A 24,986-nucleotide genomic window follows, 5' to 3' on the forward strand; every position below is an offset into this window, starting at 1 on the left:
CAAGTTTCAAGAACTTCAATGAATAGAGGATTGCTTGGAATGGAATAGATCTGCACAAGGAGCTAAGTGTGAGGAGGGAGGGGCAAGCAGTAAAAATGAAAGTGAAACCCTTTGAGCAGAATGCTTCACAAGTCTTGGGATCTTTGTGTGTATAGCCCAAGGTTTATCATATTATTCTATCCCTGGAGGAGAAAACCTATAATGGCTGCAGGTCATAAAAGAGTGTAGAAAACCATGATTTAAATCAAATCTACCCTGACTAGGGTTGCCAACCTCCAGGTGGTGGCTGGCGATCTCCCGCTATTAGAATTGATCTCCAGGCGACAGATCCATTTGCCTGGAGAAAATGGCCACTTTGGCAATTGGACTCTATGGCATTGAAGTCCCGCCCCTCTCCAAACCCCACCCTCCTCAGGCTCCACCCCCAAAATCTCCAGGTACTTCCCAACCTGGAGCTGGCAACCCTAACCCTGACACAAAGCATACATTCTAACACTGAACACACAGGTCCTTTTCCTGGGAGCAGATCCTGATGACTGTTCCAAGTCCCACCTCTTTGTAAAGTTTGACACAGCTCTAAAAAGACCACATTACAGTGTGGAACATGTATACCTAAGAATGGCTATTTTAAACAATCCCCTTCGCAAGCTTCATTCCAAGGAAGGCAGCATGAAAGTTAAAAAGCCAGTTAAGACACACTCTAGCTTGCCTCAGACTAGAAATGTTGACAGATGACCCCTACAAACACATCATATGCAACACGCTGCAGTCCATGTGCATCATGCATAACCAAACTGTCTCGCAGAGGGGAAAGCAGGAGCAACAAGGTTGCGGCAGATGTAAGAGCCAGACTAATCAACAGCTCATCTGCAGACTGGAGAAGCAGCGACCTAAAGCACCCACACCGGGAGTTGCAACAAACGCACCAGCCTTGTCCAGATAACTGTTTGACAGCTTCATCATAATAAACCACTTAAGAGCACAGAGGCTGCGTTCCGATACTCCCAGGCCTCGGCAACCTTGGGCTAGAAGATGCAGCAAAGAGTTTAGAAAACATTCCAATTAAGCCCATGCACTCTTCCCCAACAGAAAGGCGCTCGCAGTGGGCGAGTGAGTGCTGCCTGCCTCTGGAGTTCCTGAAGACTGGAAGGCGGGAGCTACAAGCTGGAGGCATCCCATGAATCTACAGCTTGTTCCACTACATAAGCATAAGCTTACCACTTAGTATTGGTTAAATTTGTATAACTGGAAAATTTGAACTGACTGTGATAAGACTGTACATTATATTTGAAATTTATTTTGAAATATAATTGACTTGTGGTTTCAGTGTGTACAACACAGAACACTACCTGTAACACAGACCACTACCTGTTGAATTGGCTTGTTGTATGTTTGTTTGGAACTACCACTGTATTAACTGTGATGTGTCATTTGTAAGTTTTCTGTTTCAATTATAAATATACAACTTGGACTTCAACTGTTTACGTGATTTGGAACTCTCCCTGGGGAATTAGCAACCTGAATATGGGTAATTTTATTTAAAGAGATATGTGTTAGAAATCATTTACTGGACATTTTAGTACCTTCATTCCCCTTTAGGATTACTGGCCACTACAACAGAACAGCAAGCTCTGCATGAGGTGTGGAAAGAACCTCCATCGAAATTGGGCCTGTTCATAAGTGCAAAAATTTCACCGCCTTGGGGACCCTATTTTGGTGGAAAGGTGGCATAGAAATGTTTTAAGTAAATACAAAATTCACACCAGGGTAACCCAAACTCTGTGCCAACCAAAGCAGAAGGAGTTCTGTAAGCAACATACTTTATTCAGATTACATGATATCGCATCTACCGTATATACTCGCGTATAAGCCGAGTTTTTCAGCCCAAAAAAAGGGCTGAAAAAGCCAGCCTCAGCTTATACGCGGGTCAATACGGTAGAGGAGGGAGGGAGGAGGGAGGGGGGAACTTGCTGCCGCCATCGCCGCCGGGCGCGTGTGGCTCCACCCGGCCAGGACCGGCTTGGGAGGGCCTTCTGGAGCCGCTGGAGGCCCGCAGCGCCATCGCCACCGGGCGCGCCTGGCTCCTCTTGGCCGGCACCGACCTTGGAGGACATCCTGCGGCCACTGGAAGGCCGTGTCACCGCCCACGCCGGGGGCGCGCGGCTCCACCCGGTCAGGAGCGCCCTGGGGGGCCTCCTGGGCCACGGGGGGGGGGGGGCACCGCCGCCTTCGCCGGGCCTGAAGCGGCCTAGGAGCAGCTTGCGGGGCTTCCTGGGCCGCGGGGGGGGGCCCGCCACCGCTTGCCTGCGCACCTGGATCTAAGGTAAGCCTGCTGGGGGGAGGGGTTATAAGCCGACCCTCGGCTTATACGCGGGTGCCTAATTTTTCCCCATTTTTGGGGAGAAATTAGGCACCTCGGCTTATACGCGGGTCGGCTTATACATGGGTATATACGGTATGTTTATTCAGCTTCCTCTCTAGCCAGAGCAAGGAAAGAGAAGCTACAACTTGTCACTGAAGCCCCATTTTCACATAGAAATCTTTTTTTAATGAATTTTTTTATTTTTATAACATACAACAAAACAAACAAATACAACAAAAAGAAAGTAAAAAGAAAATACAAAATAGTATCAATTGTATGCTCTAATTAATACAATCATAATTTCAAAGTTGTAAAGTTCAAAAAACAAAAATACCCTTTTGATCCTCCACCCACCTTAAAAAGTGACCCATCACCAGACTTCCGAAGAAGTATCTAAACAGTTTTAGCAATTACATTATTAACAGTAAAATAGAAAATAGAACTTGTTTCTATAATTCACTAACCAAAATAGTAAAATCCATTTTTGCCAGTTTATCCCAATATGTGACGGCCTTCGCCCAAGTTTTTTTAAATTCTTCCATGTCTTTTCCATGTAGGAATTCTGTTAATTTGGCCATCCTCATATACATCCATAGTTTCTCTCTCCAGTCACGAATTGAAGGTGTATTCACTTGCTTCCAAACTTTAGCTATTACAATTCTTGCAGCAGCAAAATTATATTGACAAATGACCCTATCCTTACTATCCATATTTTCTTGTGGAATTCCCAATAAACAAAATGCAGGCTTTCTTTTTACTCTCATATTAATCAAATTATTAGTTTCTCTGATAACTTTTTTCCAAAAACTTTTAATTTTTTGACATATCCACCATGCATGCATAAAAGTTCCTTTTTCCTTTCCTCATTTCCAGCATAAGTCCATATCTCCTTTTTTCATTTTGGATATCATCACTGGAGTTATATACCATCTGTAAAGAATTTTATATAAATTTTCTCTAATTTCATTGGTTATTGTAAATTTAAATTCTTTCTTCCATAAATTTTCCCATGTTTCCAAATCAATATTGTATCCTAACTCCTTCATCCATTTCACCATTATTGGTTTAATTCTTTCTTGTTCTAAATTTACTTCAATTAATAATATATATATCCTTCCTATCAATCCTTTATTTCCCTTTATTAGTATATTTTCCAATTTAGATTTGTTTTCATTAAATCCAACCTGTTCATCTTTAATAAATATATCTTTTAATTTATAATACAAAAACCAGTCCTTATTGTTAAGTTCCTCTCTACTTCTTAAAGCCCATTCTCCTTCCTTACATTCGGTAATTTCTCTATATACATCCATTTCTAAATATAAATGTATCCCTCTCTTCATAAATGCTTCTACTGGATTAATCCATCCCGGAGTCTTATTTTCTAAAATCCTTTTATATTTTTTCCAAATTTGAAATAAACCAAATCTAATAATATGGATATTAAAATCTTTATTTACCTTCTCCTTATCATACCATAGAAATCTTGTTCAGCCACCCTTTTAACGTTTGAGCTTTTATCAGGTGTGACTCATGTTCTTTCATGGCCACCTACATCACCATAAGGGCTGGAAACTTACTTTCTTTTAAGAGTGCCTGGGGGGGACAGCTTCCATGTGCCCCACTGCACATCACAAGGTCCCGCTAGGAGCACAGAGCTGTGATCTTGACAAGCAGCTTTGGTCACAGGTGCTCAGAGCCAATTTGACTTTTGGGAGTCTGAACTGATGGCTAATGTTAGACTGATGCTACCTTGGAACTAACACTAACCTGGCAATTTCTATCAATCCGTACATTTTCATCCCACACTTCCTTGAAGGGGCTCAGAGCAGTACAGTCCCCCAACCCCATTTTATCCTTACAACACCACTGCAGGGCAGGTTAAATTGAGTGAGAATGACTGGCGCAAGATCATCCAGGGAGTTTTAGGGCTCAGTGGTGATTTCAATCAGGATGTTCCCATCATAACTGGTACACTAATTTGCCACTAGACAGAGCAAGAGAATGGGGAGTGGTCACTAGTGCTAAATAAAGCTGAGCATGGGGGTTTCTCTGTCTCCTTCTTACCTTCGGAGTTGCTTTGCTCTGCTTCCCACTGTGGTGGAAAACAAGCAGAGGAATTCATCTCTGCCACTCCTTCCCAGGAACTGTCAATCAACACAAGCTGTCCAGACTAGAAATACAGGACTTACTTATTTTAAAAATGCAAAATCATGTCTATGGACAGGGGTCCCGAGCAAAGCAACAGGTTTCTGAACAGCTACTGTAGGCCACTGAAAAACTGGGTGGTGGTGAGAACAGCATGAGATGTAAAATATTGCACAAAATTAGCAAAGAAGGATGCAGAATAGCACAGTCTTGTGCAAAAATCCTGGCACTTTGTTTGGAGAACGATGAGCAACAGTCCTGCTAGGCTGCCAACTAAAAATAAATGTTTTAACATCTCTCAAGATTACTCTCTTCATCAAGGAGTAACATTTATTCTAGAAATCTGTGCAAACTCCTTAAGACAAACTCTTTACTGGTAAAACCTCAAGACACATTAAACAATGATTTTGACAATATTTGGGGTATTCTCTCTTTTTGTGGGTCCCTATGTTGCTTTTTCTCAGGCAGCAAGGAAGCAAATCGCTTGGGAAGCCTGCCTTTTGCAAAAGTTACTTTATAAGCTTTTGCACAATGTCCTGAACACACATCATCATTTTCATGGAGGGCAGAAAGACCTGCTGAAATGAGGCAGGAGTATATCAGGTTGACAAGTCAATGAAATTTTTTTGAACATCCCTAATTTATGGAAGGCTGTAATGAGAAGTACAGCCTTCTCAAATAGCCATTAACACTTCACGCTGTTATATATTGGTTGCTGGACAGGCTATGCCATAATAGCAAATATTTGAAGACACAGGTGCCTGTTCACCAGATTGGTGGATGAATGTGACATGGAAGACCTCTTCCCCAAGTTCTCAGTGTGATGAACACATGAATACATGAAGCTGCCTTATACTGAATCAGACCCTTGCTCCAAAAAGCCAGTATTGTCTACTCAGACCGGCAGTGGCTCTCCAGGGTCTCAGGCAGAGGTCTTTCCCAACACCTAGTAGTCCCTTGAACTGGAGATGCCGGGGATTGAACCTGGGACCTTCTGCATGCCAAGCAGATGCTCTGCCACTGAGCCCCAGCCCCACCCCATGATGCATGGAGCTGGGAGGGGGGAGGAAAAGGGAGAGTCTCTTGCTTCATGCCATGCAGGAGTGAGAAACCTCCCTCCTCACAAGACTTCCGACATGCACAGAGGACTCAAGGGAAGGGAGGGCCTCTCACTTCATACCAGGCTGGGGGGAAATCTTGACTGCTTTGGACCAATCCTCAAGCCCAAAGTTAAGATATTAAGCCCCCTGGAGGCTGAGGAAAAGGCAAGGGTCATTTTCTTGCCTTGACCTGCACTTTAGAGGCAACAAAACTGGTGAGCCATGGTTCAGTGGTACAGTATCTGCTTTGCATGCAGAAAGGCTCATCTCCCATAAACAATATCAGGTCACAGGTGATGTGATGATGTGAAAGACCTCTACCCAAAGCCCTGGCCACTGCCAATGAGAATACACAGGAGTGACCTTGACAGATCAATGGTTTAACTCCGTATAAGGTAGTTTCATGAGTTCAAGAGATATTATTGGTGTGTCTGACTACTTCCCAGCCTGGATATGGAAGAAGTTGACTTCTCTGCCCCGACCTCTGTGAGAACTTGGGATGGGGGGGGGGGGTATTAAGAGCCGACTCATACTGAGTCAGACCAACAGTTATCCTGGCCAATAGGATTTATGCCAGCCACATTTATCAACTCTTATGGGGGAGTTTTCTGCATTGATAGAGTTTCACAACTACAGTACAAATTCCAATACAAAACAATAGGAATCCACTGTTTACCCGGAACTGTCAAAGTGAACTAACTGTTCCTTTTAAAACATTATTGGCAAGCCTGTGGCTTCAAAAGCATAAGAGAGGATAGCCTGCTTCTATGCACCATCACAACTGCCTTTATCTCTGTGGCAGAGTACAGGCCTTACAGATAAAAGGCCCTAGGCACAGTTTCTGATATCTCCAGTTAAAGAATTTCAAATAACAGCTATTGGGAAAGACTTCCCTCTGCTTGGGACCTCAGTGATCAGCTGGCAGTCAGAGAAGACACACTCAACCAGATGGACCAATGGTATGATCCAGCTCTGAATAAAATCATCCCTGGAAGGGGGGGGGGAGATGAGATTCAATGAAATGGTGTCTTATTTACATGCATAAAGTCCCAGGTTCAACCCACCACATTTTCAGTTAAAAGCATTCCAGGCAATAGGTCACCTGCCTAAGAGAGCTGCTGCCAACTGGAGCAAACAAATCCGTGCTACATGGACTAGGTGAGTCTGTATAAGGCTGCTTCATACCATATGCCTCAAGCAGAGATTTTAGAGAGCAGTTTCCCACAGGCAAGGACAAAACTGGATGTATGTGCATTACATCCATTACTCTCCATATAATTTTTGACTAATTTTAAGCTCTCTGTACATAAAAGCCAGTTCCCAACATTCCATCACACTCAACCAAGAAACAGACCCCTAGGTGAGGTTATGTATTTGACTAAATGGGCTATAAACAGAAGCAGGCATGACTTTCAGCAGCTAGGTAGTATCCCTGAGTGCACTATTTTCATTTCTCCTGTACAAAACAATGTTTTCCCCTAGAAATTAGGAGCCAACTAAACCACTGCACTGTTGGGGGGCAAGGGCAAACTTTGCCTTCCACCTGATGCTAGGCATTGGAGCCCTCATTTGCAGGGATACTATAGAGGATGCAATGTCTTTGTGCACATGACACCCTTCCTGAGAGTCCTCCTGCCACATATCACACACTTCAGAACAGGGAAAGGTTATAGCCTTGCATGCAAAAGAATCTCTGGTTCAATGCCCAACATCTCAAGCAAAAAACAGAGCAGGGTATTCCTGGAAAGTTGCTACCAGCCAGAGTAGCTTTTTACTGGGCTAGACAGACCAGCAGTCTGAATCAGTATTAAGCAGTTTCAAAAGTTTGTCTCTGTTCAAATAAGCAGATACTTGGGTAGTAAATGCTCTGAAAACAGAGTTCAGTCATGCAGGTTAAAACGTGAGGGGGAGTTAGGACTTCAGACTATCCTTGGACTAAGGGTGAGACCCATATTCCATTAAGCAAATTAACTGCACTGGGATTCAATGACTGCGTATACCAAAAGATATTTGAAACACCTAGTTCATCCCAGGTGCCAGGTTGCAACAGTGCCTAGAAATTTCATTGTGGCACCTAGTATTTGTCGTGGGAGCAATCACTAAGAAATACAGATACAGTCATACATAAGCCTGAAGGCTGAAATATGAGTCTGGCTTCTGAATTTTTGAGCTGGCTTCCAAAGCCAAAGACAATCTGCCTAGCCCTGTCATAATACAGCCTTCTCTACAGACCACAGAAAGCATTCTATAGTTGGATCCTACTCAAATATGGCAGAATTCCTATATTGAGAGCACTTATGTGTAAGAAATACCATGTAATCAGCATGCAGTCTGTAGCGAAACACCCAGCAGCACGTAACTCTGCTGCTGCCTGTTTTGCCTCTGTAATACATCCAAGTAGGGGTTTCACTGACCCCCTGTTCTGCCATCTACTTCTATTTCCACCATGCAGATATTTTCATTAAACTGCACCTCTGAACAAGTATTGTTGGCTTTTCTCAGGCTTATAGGGAAGTCCCAGTTTAGGGACAAATCACTTCCTCGAAAGTGGCTAATAGGCTTAAGAGGATAACAAGATACTCTAAACCAGGTTGCTTTTAAAAGATACCATGTATTATGAAGAAAAAATATACACAGAATATCTGAACACGTATCACTATTAAATGTTTTATCAAGATGGGTGAGAGGATTGATCCAGAGATTAACCTATTACATACACCTCTGTCCCAACATCTCTATCATCGAGATTAGTTGTAGCAGAGCTCAATTTTCTTAACATATTCTAGTCTGTAACCTTTTTCTGCTCTGTGCTATCTTTTAACTGTAAAAATATTTGTCCTCCCCTGGGGTTCATCACTCCCTCCTCTCCAGGATTAACCAGTACATTCCCTGAATGCCATTTAGCTACAATCAATTCCTGCTCAAGAGTCTAAAATGGGTCTCCCTAACTAAGAGCAGCCCCTGACCTGGAAAGCTCAGGCTAAATCAATCTTGTCAGATCTCAGAAGCTAAGCAGGGTTGACTCTGGCAAGTATTTGTATGGGAGACCTCCAAGGAATACCAGGGTTGTGATGCAGAGGAAGGCAATGGCAAGCAACCTCTGAACATTTCTTGCCTTGAAAACCCCACCAGGTGTTGTCATAAGTCAGCTGTGACTAGATAGCAAAAAAAAGTGGGTGCAGAACTACCCATTTAACCAACTATATACCCATAATTATCCAGCCAACAGAAGCCAGCATCATGATTTTAAGTAACAAAACTTTTATTCTTCCTAAAGGTACATACTTAAAACAGTGCAATCCTAGGTAGGTCTACTCCGAATCCTAAACAGGTCTAGTCATCATCTTTTATTTATTACGGTCAATGACCAGTTACATAAAAACACAGGACTAGTCAGTGGGCTGGTCAATGAGCAGGGCTGTCAAAGATAGGACATTTTGGAAGACTTTCATTCATAGGGTCGCCATGAGTCAGAAGCGACTTGAAGGCACTTAACACACACACAGTCAATGGGGCTTATGCCCAGAAATATGTTCTTCAGATTGCACTGTAAAATACCTCAATTAAAATCTCTAAAACATACCTTGCACAAGGTGATGAAGTCATTTGTTCACATGTGATGACTACACACATATGGTTTAAAATTTCTACACAGAAGACCATGATTCCACAGATTGTTTGAGATGGGAAGTTGCGGCTTGCAGAAACTTTCCAGATCTTAGGCAGATCATGATAGGGAGGGATGAGTCAGTGCTTGGCTCTTATAGCCCTTTCTTACATGCCCAGAATAAAGCCAATCACCACTTCGGAACCAGAAAGGAATTTTTCTCCAGGCCAGATTTGCCCAGGAATCCTGTCTGGCTACAGCAGGGCGTGGTCTTGGTAGAGCCCATTCAGGAGTCAGCCATCTCTCAGCAGCAGACTCAGCAACACTGACTTTTTTAGAGGAGGTTGGGTGGGGGTAGCCAGCTTTTTAAAGAAGTCCAGGCGGCAGGGCCAGTGAGCTCACCACTCCAAGGCAAGTATCCATTGGCCCAGGGGCTTGTCACTCCCCAGGGCTTGATTGGGAAGAGAGGATTGGCTGAGCTCAGGGTTGGCTCGCCCTTGGGGAAGCATTTAAAGGGCGTGCCCAGGAGCAGCCAGATCCTTTATAAGACAGCAGAGAATAGGCTAAGCAGAGTGAGGAAACTGGGTGAAGATGAATCTTCTCCTCTCTATCCTGGGGCAATTGCTCAACTAAAAGCAATCCTGGAGTTGGAGAATGAGACAGCCCTGGACTCAGACATGACAGCATCAGAACCTGACAACATGGTAAGTCAGAACCATTTCTGTTCCTCCTTTTTGTTCTCTAAAGAGATAGTTTCATAGTTGGGATAAACTGCTACCTTGAATAAACTTTCAGAACATATCTGTGTTTGTTCTAATACAGAAACACACGGGGGAAATATTTTGTGGGACCTTAAGAATCAACATATTTATCTTGACAGAGGCTTTCATAAACTAGAAGCTCAGTCTATCTGATCCACAGAGGTTTCTGCCACAGTAAAGGTGCTCAGGTATGAATGGAGGGCACTTGGAAACTTCACTGAAACTAAGCAGATCTGGGATCAGTAAACAAGCCTCCAGCATGAGAAAGAAAACAGGTAAGCTTTTCCAGGGTTATAAGTTCATTAGTATGACATGGTCTATTTATAGAACAGATTTTTCCCTTCATGGTTCATGAATGCACTGCAACTGGGGAGAGGCTAGCATCTGGGAGACCCAGGTTCAAATCAGCACGCTGGAACAGAAAATCACTGGGTGGTCATGGATTAGTCACTTTCATTCTAACCTGCCTCATAGAGTTATTGTTGTGGTGATAAAACAGAGATGAATTATGTTGTCAACTGCTTTAGGTCCCCACTGAAGTAGGGTATAAATATCTAAGTCATTAATTATGCTAAAATGGCTCATCAGCACCTGGATGAAGTGTCCTGGACATCTTATGGAAACAGCCATGAATTCCACAGCGGAATAAAAGCATGATAAAAGTTTTTTTAAAAACATTTATTAACTCTAATGTGCTGCAAGACTCTAGGGTGTTTTGTAATAAACTTTTAAATTATCTTTGGTGGAAACTGGCAACTAAAGCACACTAGAAACATGTTTCTTTTAAATCTTACTGGGTTTTTTTTTTCAAGTCACATGGCATCTCACATATGTACGTATGTGAAAACCAGACAGTAGCCCACTTCCCTAAACAGCCAGTATCTCGAATTGCAAGGCGCCATTGACCAGGGCACTCCAAAGTGGGCACAGGCGGCACTAACCAACTACTCCCACATTGCAGTCAACCACAAACCAAGAGAGAGGGAGGGGGATAGGAGCCGACAGGTAGAAGTGTTGGAAGGCACAAGTTCTCAGGTGCAGGCAGCTCAGATCCTTCACGCCGAGTGGGCGTGGTTGCGAGGAAAGGGGCGGGGCGCCATGATTCCTGGGTCTCTGGCTGAAGGGAAGGGTCGCATGAGGGCGGGGGCAGGGGACTCACAGCGCCCCCTACTTACGGGCCTGGTGGGCGCCGCTGCCACGCCTTTAGTTCGGAGCCGGGTCCCAGTCCGAGCCGGGGAGGTCGTCAAGGGCCGAAGCAGCCGCTTCCGGGGCCACAGGAGACGCCTCTGACACCCAGGATCAGTCAGAAGGATGCTGACCCGGAAGCGCTGGCTCTTCCATTCGGAAGTAGTCCGTGGCGTAGAGAACGGCGAAAGGGCCGCTCTTCGCGTCTTTTGCGCACGCGTGGAGTGGGAGGGGGTGGCGGGGAAACGGAGCGAGGGAAAGCCTAGCTGCGATCAGCGCATGCGCAAGTGGAAAAGCTGCTCGGGGTCTGCGGGGAAGGACGCTCCGGGTCCTTGTGCTGCCCACGTTGCCTTCCTTTCTCAGCTGCGTTACAGAACAACGATTCGGGGGCGGGGGGCGGGGGAGCTCATCGCAGTTCAGTCCCAGAATCTGCTTTCACTGCCAGCGTTATGGTACTTCTGAACGTGTGCCGAGTGCATGTGCTCTCGGCTCATTAGTAAGTTAGGCTGAGCGTGTTAGAAGGCAGATATTCAAGTCAGGCCGGAGCTCTGCACCTCCTGTTTCGAAGTTTAAGCTTGTATTAGGTTTATCAATGAGCAAAAGGGAGTGACGCAGGAATCGATAAGTAAAACATTAATTTTAAAATGCTGCTTTGTCTCTTAACCCGTAGCTTTTTGAGGTCGCTTCCAATAAAAACGATGAAACACAATGCAATAAACCCTGGATCTGAATCTTTAAAAGCAGAACATTACCTAGCGTCAGTAATAAAACTTTATAAGCAAGTAGCAAAGTCACATCCTCCTCCAAAAACCACACTATTATATTTTTATCCTGTTCCTCCAAGGAGTTCAGGGGGTGCCAATGTTTTCCCCTCCTCCCTTTTCCTCCTCACACCAACCCTGCAATTGAATTGGACCAAGTGATGGTCACCTATTTATTTGATTTTTATCCCGCCCATTCCTGACAAGGTCAGGCTCTGAGCCGCACACAACAAAGCTATGATACAATAAAATGCCACAGGTCACTAAAATTAAAGTTACGTCAATTTAAAACAGGCATCAAACTCCAAGAAGTAAAAACAATGTCGGTCAGCTGTCCAGGGGGAGGTCTCAGTCAACAAAGCAACTTATAATCAAAAGAAAGGGAGAGGGAGGCCAGCAGAATGGAAATCATCGCTGCCCTCACCGCTGCCTGGCAAGCCAGCTCAGTCTTACAGGCCCTGTGGAACTGTTTTCTGCAGGGCCCTTATCTAACGTTCCACAAAGCCGGGGCCAGGGCTAAAAAAGCCCTGCCCTTGGTTTAGGACAGCTGGATACTTTTGGGGCCAGGGATCACCAGTAGGTTCTCTCCAGCAGAGCGAAGTGCTCCTTGGGGTGTGTATTGTGAGTGGTGGTCCTGCAGGTACAAAGGTCCCAGACTGTTTAGGGAAGGGGTGTCAAACATAAGGCCTGGGGGGCAGATCAGGCCTCTTGAGAATTCTTATTTGGCCTGTGAGCCAGCTAAGGCAGCCACCCCCTCCCTCGATCTGGCCTGGCAAGGCATAGCCCAGCCAGACCAAGTGAAATTTATGTCATATCCGGCTCTCGTGACAGTTGAGTTGGACATTCTGGTTTAGGGCTTTAAAGGTCAATACCAAAACCTTAAACCTGATCAATCTGGAGCTCAATCTGGAGCCAGTGCAGCTGGCGGACTGTACTTGGGTCTGACTTGAAGACTTCCGCTAGTGAAAAATATTGCAGTTAGGGTTAAGAACACAAGAAAAGCAATGCCGGATCAGGCCATGGTCCATCAAGTCCAGCAGTCTGTTCACACAGTGGCCAACCAGGTTGCCAACTCTATTTTAGCAAATTCCTTGTGATTTGGGAGCAGTACCTGGGAGTGGAATGTTTGGGGAAGGAGTTTAGGGGGGGATATAAAAACATAGTCCATCCTGTGAAGCTGCTATTTCCTCCTAAAGAACTAATCTCTGTAGTCTCGGAATCTGTTATAATTGTGGAAGAAGTCTATGCCTCAGATAGTGGTTGATAACCTTAGTGGCGTTCTGATTATAATCTGGAATTAGTTGCTATCCACATATGACACCTATTTTATAAATGTTACACAGTTTCCAGGTTAATTACAGGTGCTGGTAGTGTTGCTAACCTCCAGCTGGGGCCTGGAGATATCCTAGAATTACAACTGATCTCCAAACTACAGAGATCAGTTCCCCTGCTTTCGATGGTAGACTCTATAGCATTATACTCACTGAGGTCCCTCCCCAAACAGTGCTCTCCCGTTAGGGTGGCCAGGTACCTCTTTGCCACTGGTGGGAGGTTTTTGGGGCGGAGCCTGAGGAGGGTGGGGTTTGGTGAAGGGAGGGACTTCAATGCCATAGAGTCCAATTTCCAAAGCAGCCATTTTCTCTAGGGGAACTGATCTCTATTGGTTGCAGATCAGTTACAATAGCAGGAGATCTCCAGCTACTACCTGGAGGTTGGCAACCCTATCTCCCATGATTCCATACTCAATTCTTCAAGAATTTCCCAACCCAGAGTTGGCAGTCCCTACATTATGGAATTGCTGTCCTGAATATCTCTCAAAGTTCAACACTTTGTTGAGCTTTATAAGTTGTATATGTCTGAACTGTTTAGGAAACCATTCCTGACTGATGGATGAAGTTGATGAAATATATATGTTTTGAAGATGCTGTGGATTTGCATTTTAGTTGCTCATTGCAGTATTATGTAAATATTATGGATATATTTTAAATTATCTTTTACATTTGTCTTGAGTCCAAGGCAGACTAAAAATGGGCTAAGGAGATTAATAAAACTAGCCATCAAAAAAACATCAGGGAAATAGGGCTACCTTTGAGGGGCAATGTAGCAAGCCTACTTGCCTTAAAAAGGGCTTGTAAAACATTGCCGAGGACACTTTATTGAACTGCATTTTCAGTTTGATAAAATTAATTGTAACTGCCATTTTTATTTGCCAGAAGTGTTGTGACTGTGAAATTTTGTTGGGCTTTTAAATGTTTGTGTAGCAGATGTAAAAAATGCTGTTATTAGCTGTTTTAAGGCTAATAAAAAAGACTGGGTACAATGGAAAAAAATCTCTCAAACACAAAAATAGGGACAGTGATTTATTAGCAGCAGGTTCCAGATAATAGGACTCTGCTTGATAGATATGGACATCCGTAGCACTTAAGGGGTTTGGCCAGAGATGTGGGCTAAGACTTGTAGCTGCTCCTGCCTGATCCTTTGAAAGTCTGTCCAGAAACTCCACTGGTCTTACTCTCAAGTAAAAGCCTTTGCACCCCTGTTAGCTGATTAAGAAGCAAAGACACACTGAAGTGCCAATAGATAGAAGTTACTGAGTACACTCTTGGATTGCCTATTTAAAAAAAAAACAACATACACCACCTGAAATAAAATACTCTAAGAACATTTTATCATATGCAATGTCCAAGAATGCTTCATTAAGATTGTCTACCATTATATATGCCGCACTGCAACAAGGAGCAGTCCAATCATAAATAAAGGGAGACATGGATAAATTCATAATTAAAAATGCATTAGAAATTACAAGCATAATTTATTTAGTAATGTGCAATGGAATAAATTTTCAGTGTAATATTTTTAAATGTGGCATTAATAAATAATAATAAACAGAATGTTCATATAAATATTTTCATAAGTAGTTATAGTGCAAGGTGCTATGCTGTGATGCCTAGTGTTAAATTTTATATGGGAGGACCAGATTTTTAAAAAATAACCTGGATAGCCCCAGGCTAGCCTGATCTCCTCAGATCTCAGAAGCTAAGCAGGGGCCTTCCTGGTTAGTATTTGGATGGGCAAACTCCAAGAAACACCAGGGTTGTGACATGGAGGCAGGCAATGGCAAATCACCTCCAAATGTCTCTTGCCTTGAAAACCCCAGTGGTTGCCACAAGTCAGTGATTTGTGATTTGACGGCACAAAAAAAAGTTAAAAGTATAACCTAAAGAACTGTCAGTGATAATTTGAGATTGCTAGCTCACCCTTCCATTGTGTTACAAGATAAAATCCAGTTTTTGATTCATCAAAGCAGATTCATCCAGCTGTTTAATCAAACGTTCCATGGTTGCTACTTCTGAAAGTTCAGTTGAGACTTAGTTGGTAATGTTCCAACAAAGACCGGAGTTATAAATAGCAGAGAGGTGCTGCAGGAATCAGTGTCGTAAACCTTCCGTCTTCCTTTTGTTCAGGAACTTGCCAGTTGCACGATGATGCCACACTTCCGATTCCAAGTTCTCTGCTACTCTTGTGATGATAAGATTATTTCCAGGAAGGACGTGGCAGGAAGACTTAGTGTAGTTAGAAAGACGACTCCTCGCGATGTGGGGGGATTACTCCTCCTCCCTCCTCTTTATAAGTCGTAGTTTCTGATTGGTAGCAGAGGCGTCTTTCAAAAAATCTTAGTTGTGTCTTCCCACCGATCAAATTTATAAGATTCCTGCCGATTTATCTGATCTTTTCTTGTTTTCAAAGAGTCATTTAAACATTAAGTGGGGAGAGACAGATTCGGCAGATGTATTTAGCAATCTCCCGGTGCTTCCAGATCCGGGGAAAACAAGAGTTCTTTTAACCTACTCAGATTTTAGGAGAGTAGGTATTCTTGCTTCTGTGTAGTTGCTTAGATGGTGATAGGGGATATCTGAGCCTAATTCCAAAGACGTTTTCGGCAGTGTTTCCCCCTCAGGCTGGCAGGACCTCTTCCAGGATTCCGAGAGTCATCCAAAGACTCTCTCAGCAAAACTGGGCGTAAGACGGCTCTTGATGGCAGCAGGGGTGTTCCTGTTCCTCGGTCCACTAATTAGAACCGGGGTGGGATGCAAAAATTTGCCCCCAAGTTCAAACGTTTCTTGGTTCTCTCAGGAGCCCCCGAGAAACGTGGTGCTCAGATCAGCGTCCCTAGCGGAAGACCTTAGATATAAAAATTCAAATCATCACAATGGGGTTGGAGGTGAGATCAGAGGGTTCTTCAGATGACAAGAAAGACGAAGAACCTTGCAAAGGAAATGGGGAATGACAACAAACAAACTGCAATAGTCCAGCTGGCAACAATGGATCTGAATGTGATCGACTTAGATCTTTGTTTTTATAATCTGCCTGAGGAACTTTTTAACTCCAGCTTGGAGAAAGGGTAGAAAAACAGGAGCTATGTGGATCTCCTTTATTGACTTTGAGATGGAAGAAACTGCAATGCAGATCTACTATGATCATTCACCAGCGGAAGAAATCTATGATCATTCACCAGCGGAAGAAATCTTACCAACAACTTCCAAGGATGCTCTTCGATGTCTAGTCTTAATGAAGAAAAGGAAAAAATGCTGGAAATTCCGGACAAAGGAACTGATTTAAAAGAGTCTGGCTTGTCTTTTGGAAGGGATTAAACAGGAATTGGTTAAAAGGCTTGGTTTTAATGGAAATGAAATAACATATCAATATACTAGAAATATAATTTGTATTAAAATGAGTGTTTGGGAGAAATGGAGGGTTTACAAAATAATTAATTTTTAATGAAAACAACTAAATGTTTCCTATTCTAATCTATTTATTATTAGTGAGATTTACTAATTTTTTCTTCTTTATGATTGTATTAATCATTCTCTAAAGAATATAAATGCCAAAGAGATTGGTATTAGTAATAATATTAGAATTAGAAGTTTATGCAAAAGAGATTACTAATTAATCAATAGATGGAGGGAGGTGTAGGGGAAGTCAATATATTTTTGATCATACTTAACAATGTTTTCTATTGCATTTTATATTTTCTTTAAACTAACTCTTGAACTTTGTGTTTAATAATTTTGAAAAATAATAAAAAATATTAAAACAAGTATGAATGTACCATGAATCCTGATATGAGGATATTGTTGCAGAATAGATGCATTCAGATATAAGGATTACTTCTATGCATCCTCCACTAAATTCAGTGAAGGCATAAGCCTCTTGGGTCGTTCCCAATGAAATTAATTAATGGAATTGAAACAGCAATGCTTGATACATTATAGGTTAAATCTGCTTGGTTTTCTTGTGGAGATCCAAGGCTTTATTGGTATAAAACAATGCAATCAAATAGCATGAGATGTGAAAGAAACAGTGCACTATCAAAATGCTGCTGATCTTCACCTTGGCTTGGCCATTTTCCCTACATACTGTTTCAATCACTATGTTGTGGCTCAGGCGGAGATGGGAAGTGACTTGATCATAAGTGTGTTTTCCTCTACAGTTAAGTCCTATAATGTTCTGTGCAATTTACTCCCAGGGAAACATGCAGGGATTTGCGGTCTTAACTACAAATTGTGGAGAAGTAAGCTCCGCTGTGTTCAATGAGGCTTGCTTCCAAGTGTTTGTGAGAAAACATCCTGTAAAAGGTAGCTAGAATTTGCACGCATTAGAAGTTTCCTGCACGGCAATCCTGGACTTGCTTGGGAGTAAACCCTATTGTAATTGAACATTCCTCGGACTGGGCAATGCACGCTTTCTTGGGAGTAAATCGCTTTGCATTCAGAAAGGGTTACTTCCGCGTAAGTATACATAGGATCCGGCCGCACAAAGTAAAAAGTACTGGGGTTGCCATGGCAAAGTGCCATCCCGGGGGACGTGTTGGGAGGAAAGCCATCCGCCAGCTCGACCGAGCCCTTCCCCAGGGGCAGCCACAACGCCATCTCTCTCCTTAGGTTAGCCGTTGCCATGGCAATAGTCGGAGGCAGGGGAGGCGCAGCCGCCTCCTCCTCCCGTCCTTGCGCCCGAGCACGTGACCGTTCGAACGCCCCAATCAGAAGTTCCTCTGCTAAGGGGGCGTGACGAAACCCTCGGAAGCCGATTTTTCTGTCCCTTTCAGCTGCCCTATGCAATTGGACGTCGTCGTCCTCTCTCGTTCCGTGCTCTGATTGGCCAGCGGCTCCGCGCGCGCGTGGGGTGTACATTTGTTTGAACGTGTATTGTTAGTTGGCTTGAGCCACGTACTTCAGCTAACGGCGGGCCGCCCTCAGGTCAGAGCGGCACTCAGACCCTGGCGTACTTTCTTCCTTTTGAAACCTCCCCCCCCCCCACCACCGGTACTCTCATTAAGCCGCCCTTGGCAACAGGGAGCGCAATAACCACACCTCCAAAGTGGGTGGGGCGAAAAAGGACAACGTCCCAGGCCGAAGGCAAAATAAAAGGGCAGAAGGGGGCGGGGCGAAGCGCTGAGCTTGTGTAGAAGGAAAAGGAAGATGGCACGGGGAGGAGCCAAATAAAGGGCGGGAAGCTCAGGAGGCGGGGCAAAGAGCACTTAAGGGGTGGGGCTGCGGGGCAGGGGGCGTGGCCAAGAGGGATAGTAGGCGGGGCTATGGAGAAGGGGCGGGGCATCGGGGTGGAGAATTCTGGGGGGGAGTGGGAGAAGGGAAAGGGTAGAAAAAGTCGATATTGAGGGGAAAGTGGGGGGCATATTGGGGGAGTTCAATATGTACGAAAAGGAAGTCCATGCAAGGAAATGCCATGAATGGGGAGTAGAAATAATTTATGCGTAACAGTACTTCCCTTTCCTTCATATCAAGGTGGGGGGTCCCGACTGATCCCTTCCCAGAAGTTGTGAAAAGGGACGGGGGGGGGGGAAGAGTAGCGTAAGAAGTCTGCGGAGTTAAGTGTGGCTGAGGAGAGAGGGGCGATAAGAAATTGGGGGGGAGCGGTTGGAGGGGGAACTAGAGGAAAGGAGTGGGGCTGTCTGAGACAGGGCTGCTGGGTAGGGAGTGGAGTCCTGGCGGGGCAAAGCGAATGAGAGGGTCGAGGGCTGGAAAAGACAAGGCAGTTTGGGTGGGGTGGAAGCGGAGTCCTGGGTGGGGGGTGTCTGAGGAGGACGCTAACAGAGTTTAAAGTGTCGGGGGAGTGGCACAAATCCGGGCTGCCAACTTCTCATTTTTTATTTTATTTTTATAATATAAAACAAAGTAAACAAATACAATAACAAAAAATAAAAAGAAAATACAAAAGAGTATCAATTAGAATTATACAAAGTTATAAAATTCAACAAAGCAAAATCACCCTTTTGACCCTCCACCCCAACTTATTTTTTTAAATAAATTATTTTTATAATATAAAACAAAATAAACAAATACAATAACAAAAATAAATAAAAAGAAAATACAAGAGTATCAATTATAAGAGTATCAATTATAATTATACAAAGTTATAAAATTCAACAAAGCAAAAATACCCTTTTGACCCTCCACCCCAACTTTTTTTATAATATAAAACAAAATACTCTTGTATTTTATTTTTATTTTTTGTTGTATCAATTATAAGAGTATCAATTATAATTATACAAAGTTATAAAATTCAACAAAGCAAAAATACCCTTTTGACCCTCCACCCCAACTTTTTTTATAATATAAAACAAAATACTCTTGTATTTTATTTTTATTTTTTGTTGTATCAATTATAAGAGTATCAATTATAATTATACAAAGTTACAAAATTCAAAAAGAAAAAATACCCTTTTGACCCTCCACCCACCTTAAAAAGCGACCCTTCACCTGACTTCCGCAGAAGTGTCTAAACAGTTTTGAAAACTGCTAATAGTAATAGAATAGTAATAATAGAAAAGTAAGTAAACTTGTTACTGTAACTCACTCACTAAAACAGTAAAATCTATTTTTTGCCCTTTTATCCCAATACGTGATGGCCTTCGGCCAAGTTTTTTTTTTTTAATTCTCCCATATCATTTTCATGTAAGACTTCTGTTAATTTGGCCAATCCTCATATACATCCATCGTTTCCCTCTCCAGTCACGAATTGAAGGTAATAGCTAAAGTTTGGAAGCAAGTGAATGAACCTTCAATTCGGGCTGCCAACCTCTTGCGGGGGTTCCTGTGTTTAGGAGCAGCCTGGGCGGCGGCATCCCCATCCCAGGGTCTGACGAGGGAAGCCTCGCCTTGTGGGCTTTTGGGGTTGCGAGAGGCGCGGGGCCCCAGCAAGAGGCCGGGGTGGGGGTGGGGGGTGAGCGCGCGTGCGTGCGGACCGAGGAGAGGGCCTGGCGCCGCTGTGCAAACCCAGACCAACAATGGTTAAGCACGAGTTCTATTGCAGGGAAGTTCCAACGAGGGGGCTTCGAGCTTCCCGCTCCCTGCGAGTAATCCCATCGACCCAGCGGGCCTTACTGCGGAGTAAAGCGTGGGATCGACGTGGAAGTGAGTAGCCGTGTAGCTGCTGTGCTTCCCTCCTTGAAACACAGCTGGGGTATTTGTCAGCCCGGGGGAGGGAAGGGGCTGAGTCTGTAGCAGGCAGAAGTTCCACGGGGCGGGGCTTGCGAGCCCGAGAAGGGCGGGCTGGCTGGCGGGGGCGGGGCTCCGCGGGCTGCTCGTCCGCCTTTTCCTCGAGAGGGGAGGGGGGGCGAGCCCGGCGAGGGGGGCGTGGCTCCGGCTGGCTCCCACGTCCCCTCTAGTCTCTCTCTCTGCTTCTCTCCTCCTTCACAGGGTGACACGTCTGCAGGGTGAGTGAGTGGCATTGGCAGACTGTCAATCCCTCACCAAAGCGGCCATCAAACAACATAAAACACACACAGTCACTGAGCTGCTGGGCTCATAAATTCCAGCTGGCGGATATTTTTGCACGTTGCTTTTTTGCAAGAGAGGGTGTAATTAATATTTTTCTGTGTTTTTTTTTTAAGAACTTTCCTCCTTTAAAAAATCCGCTGTTTTTTGTTTTGCACAAGTTCAAACTTTTGCTGCTATTTTATCCCCTTATTGTACAGACATTGGGATCGGTTTGTTATGATTTTTTTTTCCGAGGGAGGAAAGGGCAATTATTTTTCTCCCTCTGGTTGTATATATATATATTTTTGGCTTCGATTCCCCCCCCTTTAAATGTTGCAATTAGGGGCTTGGTTTGTATGCGGGATTTTTAAAATTCCCTATCTTGTGCCACACTCGTAACTTTCTAAAGGATTTGAAAGCAAGCTTGTTTTTCTTTTTACATTTTTTTTACAATTTCCCCCCTCTTACTTGCAAGAAGAGGGATTTCAGGGGAAAAAAAGACAAGTAAGGAAAAGACATAAACAAGCAACTAACTTTTTTTCTCCTCCCCACCCCAAGGAAATAATAAAAGCTTTGGATGAAGATTTTACCAAGGAAAGAAAACTGCAGACACCTTATCAAGGCCGTTTATCCGAGCCACAAATATGATGATGAAAGAAGATTGTAACTAAAGAAGAGATTGGTTTACTGCTTTGGAAAGCAGAAGAGTGTGGAGTAAACAACGGAGATCCGGTCAAATATCAAAACACTGATATCTGCCCCCCCTTTTTACCCCTCAAGAACAGGAACTGAAATCCATTATAAGACCCGGCGATTTACTTGCATTTTTCTCTCCCCCAGCACAAAACCACCTTCTGATCGCGAAGCGCTTATAATTTTCCCCCTTTCTTTTTTTTCTCCTCCTCCTTCGGCGTACCGTTTCTTCAGCTCCTGCCGCCGCTTGCTGCTGCTCGTCTCTAAAAGTGCATTGATTGGGCTGCGGAAGGAGGTATGGATGAACAGTCCAGGATGTTGCAGACTCTGGCCGGCGTGAACCTTGCTGGCCACTCGGTGCAGGGGGGCATGGCTCTGCCTCCTCCCCACGGACACGAAGGGGCAGACGGCGACGGCCGAAAGCAAGACATAGGAGACATCCTGCACCAGATCATGACCATCACGGACCAGAGCTTGGATGAGGCGCAAGCAAAGTTGGTTCCGTCTAATTAACCCCCCCTCCAACCTGGTGGTGTCTGTGAGTCTGGCTGTGTGTGTGTGTGTGTGTGCCTTGTGCTCTTCTGTTTGTGTGTGTTTATATATGGAGCATTTAAAATAAATTGTTTCTAGCCTTCCTGTCTTTCTCACGGTGGGGAGCAAAGAGTCTAGCAGTTACGGTAGCCTTTGAATATTGGAGGAGAAATCCTGAAAGCGTTGGAGCAAGGGGCAACAGTCAGAGTTGGCCTGAATAGGAAAGAAGCATGTGTGACTCCCCCTTCCATTTTATTGTACTAATGCTGGATATGGGCTATTGCTAATTACCCCCCTCCTTTCTGCATGCTTCCAAACACTGGTACCTGGTGTTGAGAAGTAGGGAGAAAGGACTAACATGTAGTCCCATTTTACTCTGATTTTGTAAAGGCTTTGAATTTCCTGAAAAGAAGTTATTTTAAAAAACTTCTCTGCATTCCTTACCCCTAAAGTCCTGATAGAGTTAGACTGACAAAAGCTGACAAAACATTGTTGAGTCGGGAGACACTTTCATGTCTCTCCCCCCCCCCACACACACACTTTTCTAAATCTCAGTAAATGCAAAACAAAGTGCATAGTTGAACTCTGGAAGTTCCCTCTCTCCCATTCATAAATCAGTGATGATGATGTAGCGGATTGGAAAGCTTTGACAAGCTGTGATTTATGTGCCCAAGAAATGGCAGGAAATTTTCACATGAGGTTCCTCATTTTTAAAACTCCCCCCACCCCCCAATATCTGTAAGCAAAAACAAACAAAAACACTTGGGTATCGCTTCCAGGCTGCAAGTGGCAGGTAAGCAGGCAGGGCTGCTGGAGTTGGCTGGGTGTCTTCTTGTCACTCTGTGCTTTACTGATGAGCAAGGAGGCAGTGGATGCTCTCCCCTCCCCATAACACCCAGTTTACTTCTCTAATACCTAAGTTCACACACCTTTCTCCTTAATGTAGGTAGTCAGTCCACAGTGCAATTGCTCCTGTGGCCGGATACCTTACAGAGTCTATTTCTATTGCCAATCGCTATCTTAACTGCTTACTCCGATGACATAGATCACAACACAAAGAATAAAAGCACTCCGCTATTCAGACGACTTCTTTCCTTACAGAAAAGGCTTCTTGTTATCAAATAGCCTGTCCTAATACCCTTTTTGTGTGTCTCTCTCTGTATGTTTATCTTTATTTTGCAGAAAGCATGCATTGAACTGCCACAGAATGAAGCCTGCTTTGTTTAGTGTCCTCTGTGAAATCAAAGAGAAAACAGGTAGGACACCACAAGTTATATAGCTTATAAAAACAAGCCCCTTCTCCCCTCTCTTCTCTTCCCTCCCCCATAGGTAAATATTGCAATATACTTCTCTAAGCGAGGAATAGGAGAGCTGCTTTAGGAACCGCAGCCATCTTTGATCATCGCCTCCTTGTCTGTCTCTGATCTTTGGGTTGGGAGGCAGGGGAGAACATAAGGAGGAAATTTCTTTACAATTCATAATCCCAGCACAAAATGACACACAAATGAAAATGATCCTGTGTCGCTGTTCCGGGTTAATTTTCCCTCTGGCTGTAATGGGGAGAAAATAATAGCAAGGACCCCAGGCTTTTTCTTTCTCTTCCCCTCCTCCCCTGCCTTGTTTTGAGTGTCAGGTTCTTAAAGAAGCAATGCAAGGGACCAGAGAAGCCAATTGTGGAAAGCCGCTTCTTTGAGCAACAGCCGGGCAGAGCTGGCAACTTTCTTGGGCTGCTCTTCTGTTGATCTTGGCAGTTGCCAGTAAATGTGTAACTGGTGGGGTTCAGTCAATAGCTTTGAGTGCCTGTGTATTGTAGGGGGAAATGATTGATCTTTAGAAATGCGGTGGAGACAGTTTTTGTCTTCAGCACATCTTCATCTTGCCCGTGGGGGTATACATGGTTATCAATACATGCCTGCAAATTCCTTTTGGGAAACTAAGGTTATGTATGGGGGTGGGGTGGAATACACAATCTAAAGAATTCATCTTCCTTATCTAGGGCTATCAGGAAGGAGCAACTTGGTAGCACCAAGCAAGCACACATTATATGAACATCTTTAAAGGGGAAAAAATCAGTTTCAAGAGCTCTTACACCTGAAGGCTAAAAGTACACCATCAGGAATGATCTTTGTGCTGTAATTAGGAGCACTTAGCATCCTTGTAGTACTACTTAACTTCAAAGTGATATCTCTTGCATATGCCATGCAAAACTTTTATTCATTCAACTACTTAGGTGCCAAGAAGCCCAGTCAATATTGTAATTGATGCCTTGGCTAAAGAAGTCATTCTGTTTGGCTTTAGGACCAATAAGGAAATGCTGGAATGTTGATATATTTTTTGAAAGCGGAGTCCGTAGATTGGGGCCAGATGCTATTGGTGGGGGTAGTTACTCGTGCTTGTGGGTAGGGAGAAGAGCAAAACATTCACTTTATTTACTGCAAAACAACCCCTTTAAAACATTGCTCTAATACTGCATTTAAAGTCAGTTTATCAGCTTCTTTATCTGATGATTCCTTATCTAAAAAATTGCCTTACCTGTCCCATAGCTCTTGGATTCATATCAAGACGTAATGATATTATCGGGGTGGAGTGGTTGAGGAGGACAGAGAAGAAGGACAAGCCCTTGATAATAAACCTTCCTTGACTGCATAGGATGTTTTGTGTAGTAGGAGTGCTTGCCCTGTAGGCCAAGAAATTATTTATATTACCTTTGCGTAGCTAACACGTCAAAGCTAAATTAATAGTGTGTTAGTTGTAGAGAGACGGCAAAATTAGATCTAAACATTTAATAAACTAATACAGTAAGTATTTCTATCTTAAGTCAAAGCAGAAAAGGCATAGTTCTCAATAAATTTGTATTCATCAATATTTGGGTTTCTTATTGTTGAGAACTTGCTTCAGTTCTCTGCCGATAGCTGGGTATTGGGTATCAAACTGCACTGTGCAAATGAAAATGGATCTCATGTTGTACACCCCCCAGTTTGCTTTGCATTTGTTTTGTTTATTCTAAACTTTGTTGCTCAGCCAGCTTTTTAGCTGACTGTCTTTGATGTTCTGCAGCAGG

General features: G+C 43.8%; 2 protein-coding genes across 3 annotated transcripts in view; one reads left to right on the top strand and one right to left on the bottom strand.

The window, feature by feature from the left end:
• Positions 1–11,172, bottom strand: part of MAPKAP1 (MAPK associated protein 1) — a 408,697-nt gene extending 397,525 nt beyond the window's left edge. Inside the window, exon 1 of the mRNA XM_056860945.1 lies at positions 11,154–11,172. The gene's annotated coding sequence lies outside the window, so the exon portion shown is untranslated. The remainder of the gene's footprint in view (positions 1–11,153) is intronic.
• A 10,431-nt stretch (positions 11,173–21,603) lies between these two features.
• PBX3 (PBX homeobox 3) overlaps positions 21,604–24,986 on the top strand; it is a 208,012-nt gene continuing 204,629 nt past the window's right edge. For both annotated transcript variants that reach the window (XM_056860946.1, XM_056860947.1), the window contains exons 1-2: positions 21,604–21,888; positions 23,108–23,181. In XM_056860946.1, the coding sequence (XP_056716924.1) occupies positions 21,692–21,888; positions 23,108–23,181 (271 nt within the window). In that variant the 5' untranslated portion in view covers positions 21,604–21,691. The remainder of the gene's footprint in view (positions 21,889–23,107; positions 23,182–24,986) is intronic.

Source organism: Euleptes europaea, chromosome 14 (genome assembly GCF_029931775.1).
Source record: "Euleptes europaea isolate rEulEur1 chromosome 14, rEulEur1.hap1, whole genome shotgun sequence".
Classification (NCBI taxonomy): domain Eukaryota; kingdom Metazoa; phylum Chordata; class Lepidosauria; order Squamata; family Sphaerodactylidae; genus Euleptes; species Euleptes europaea.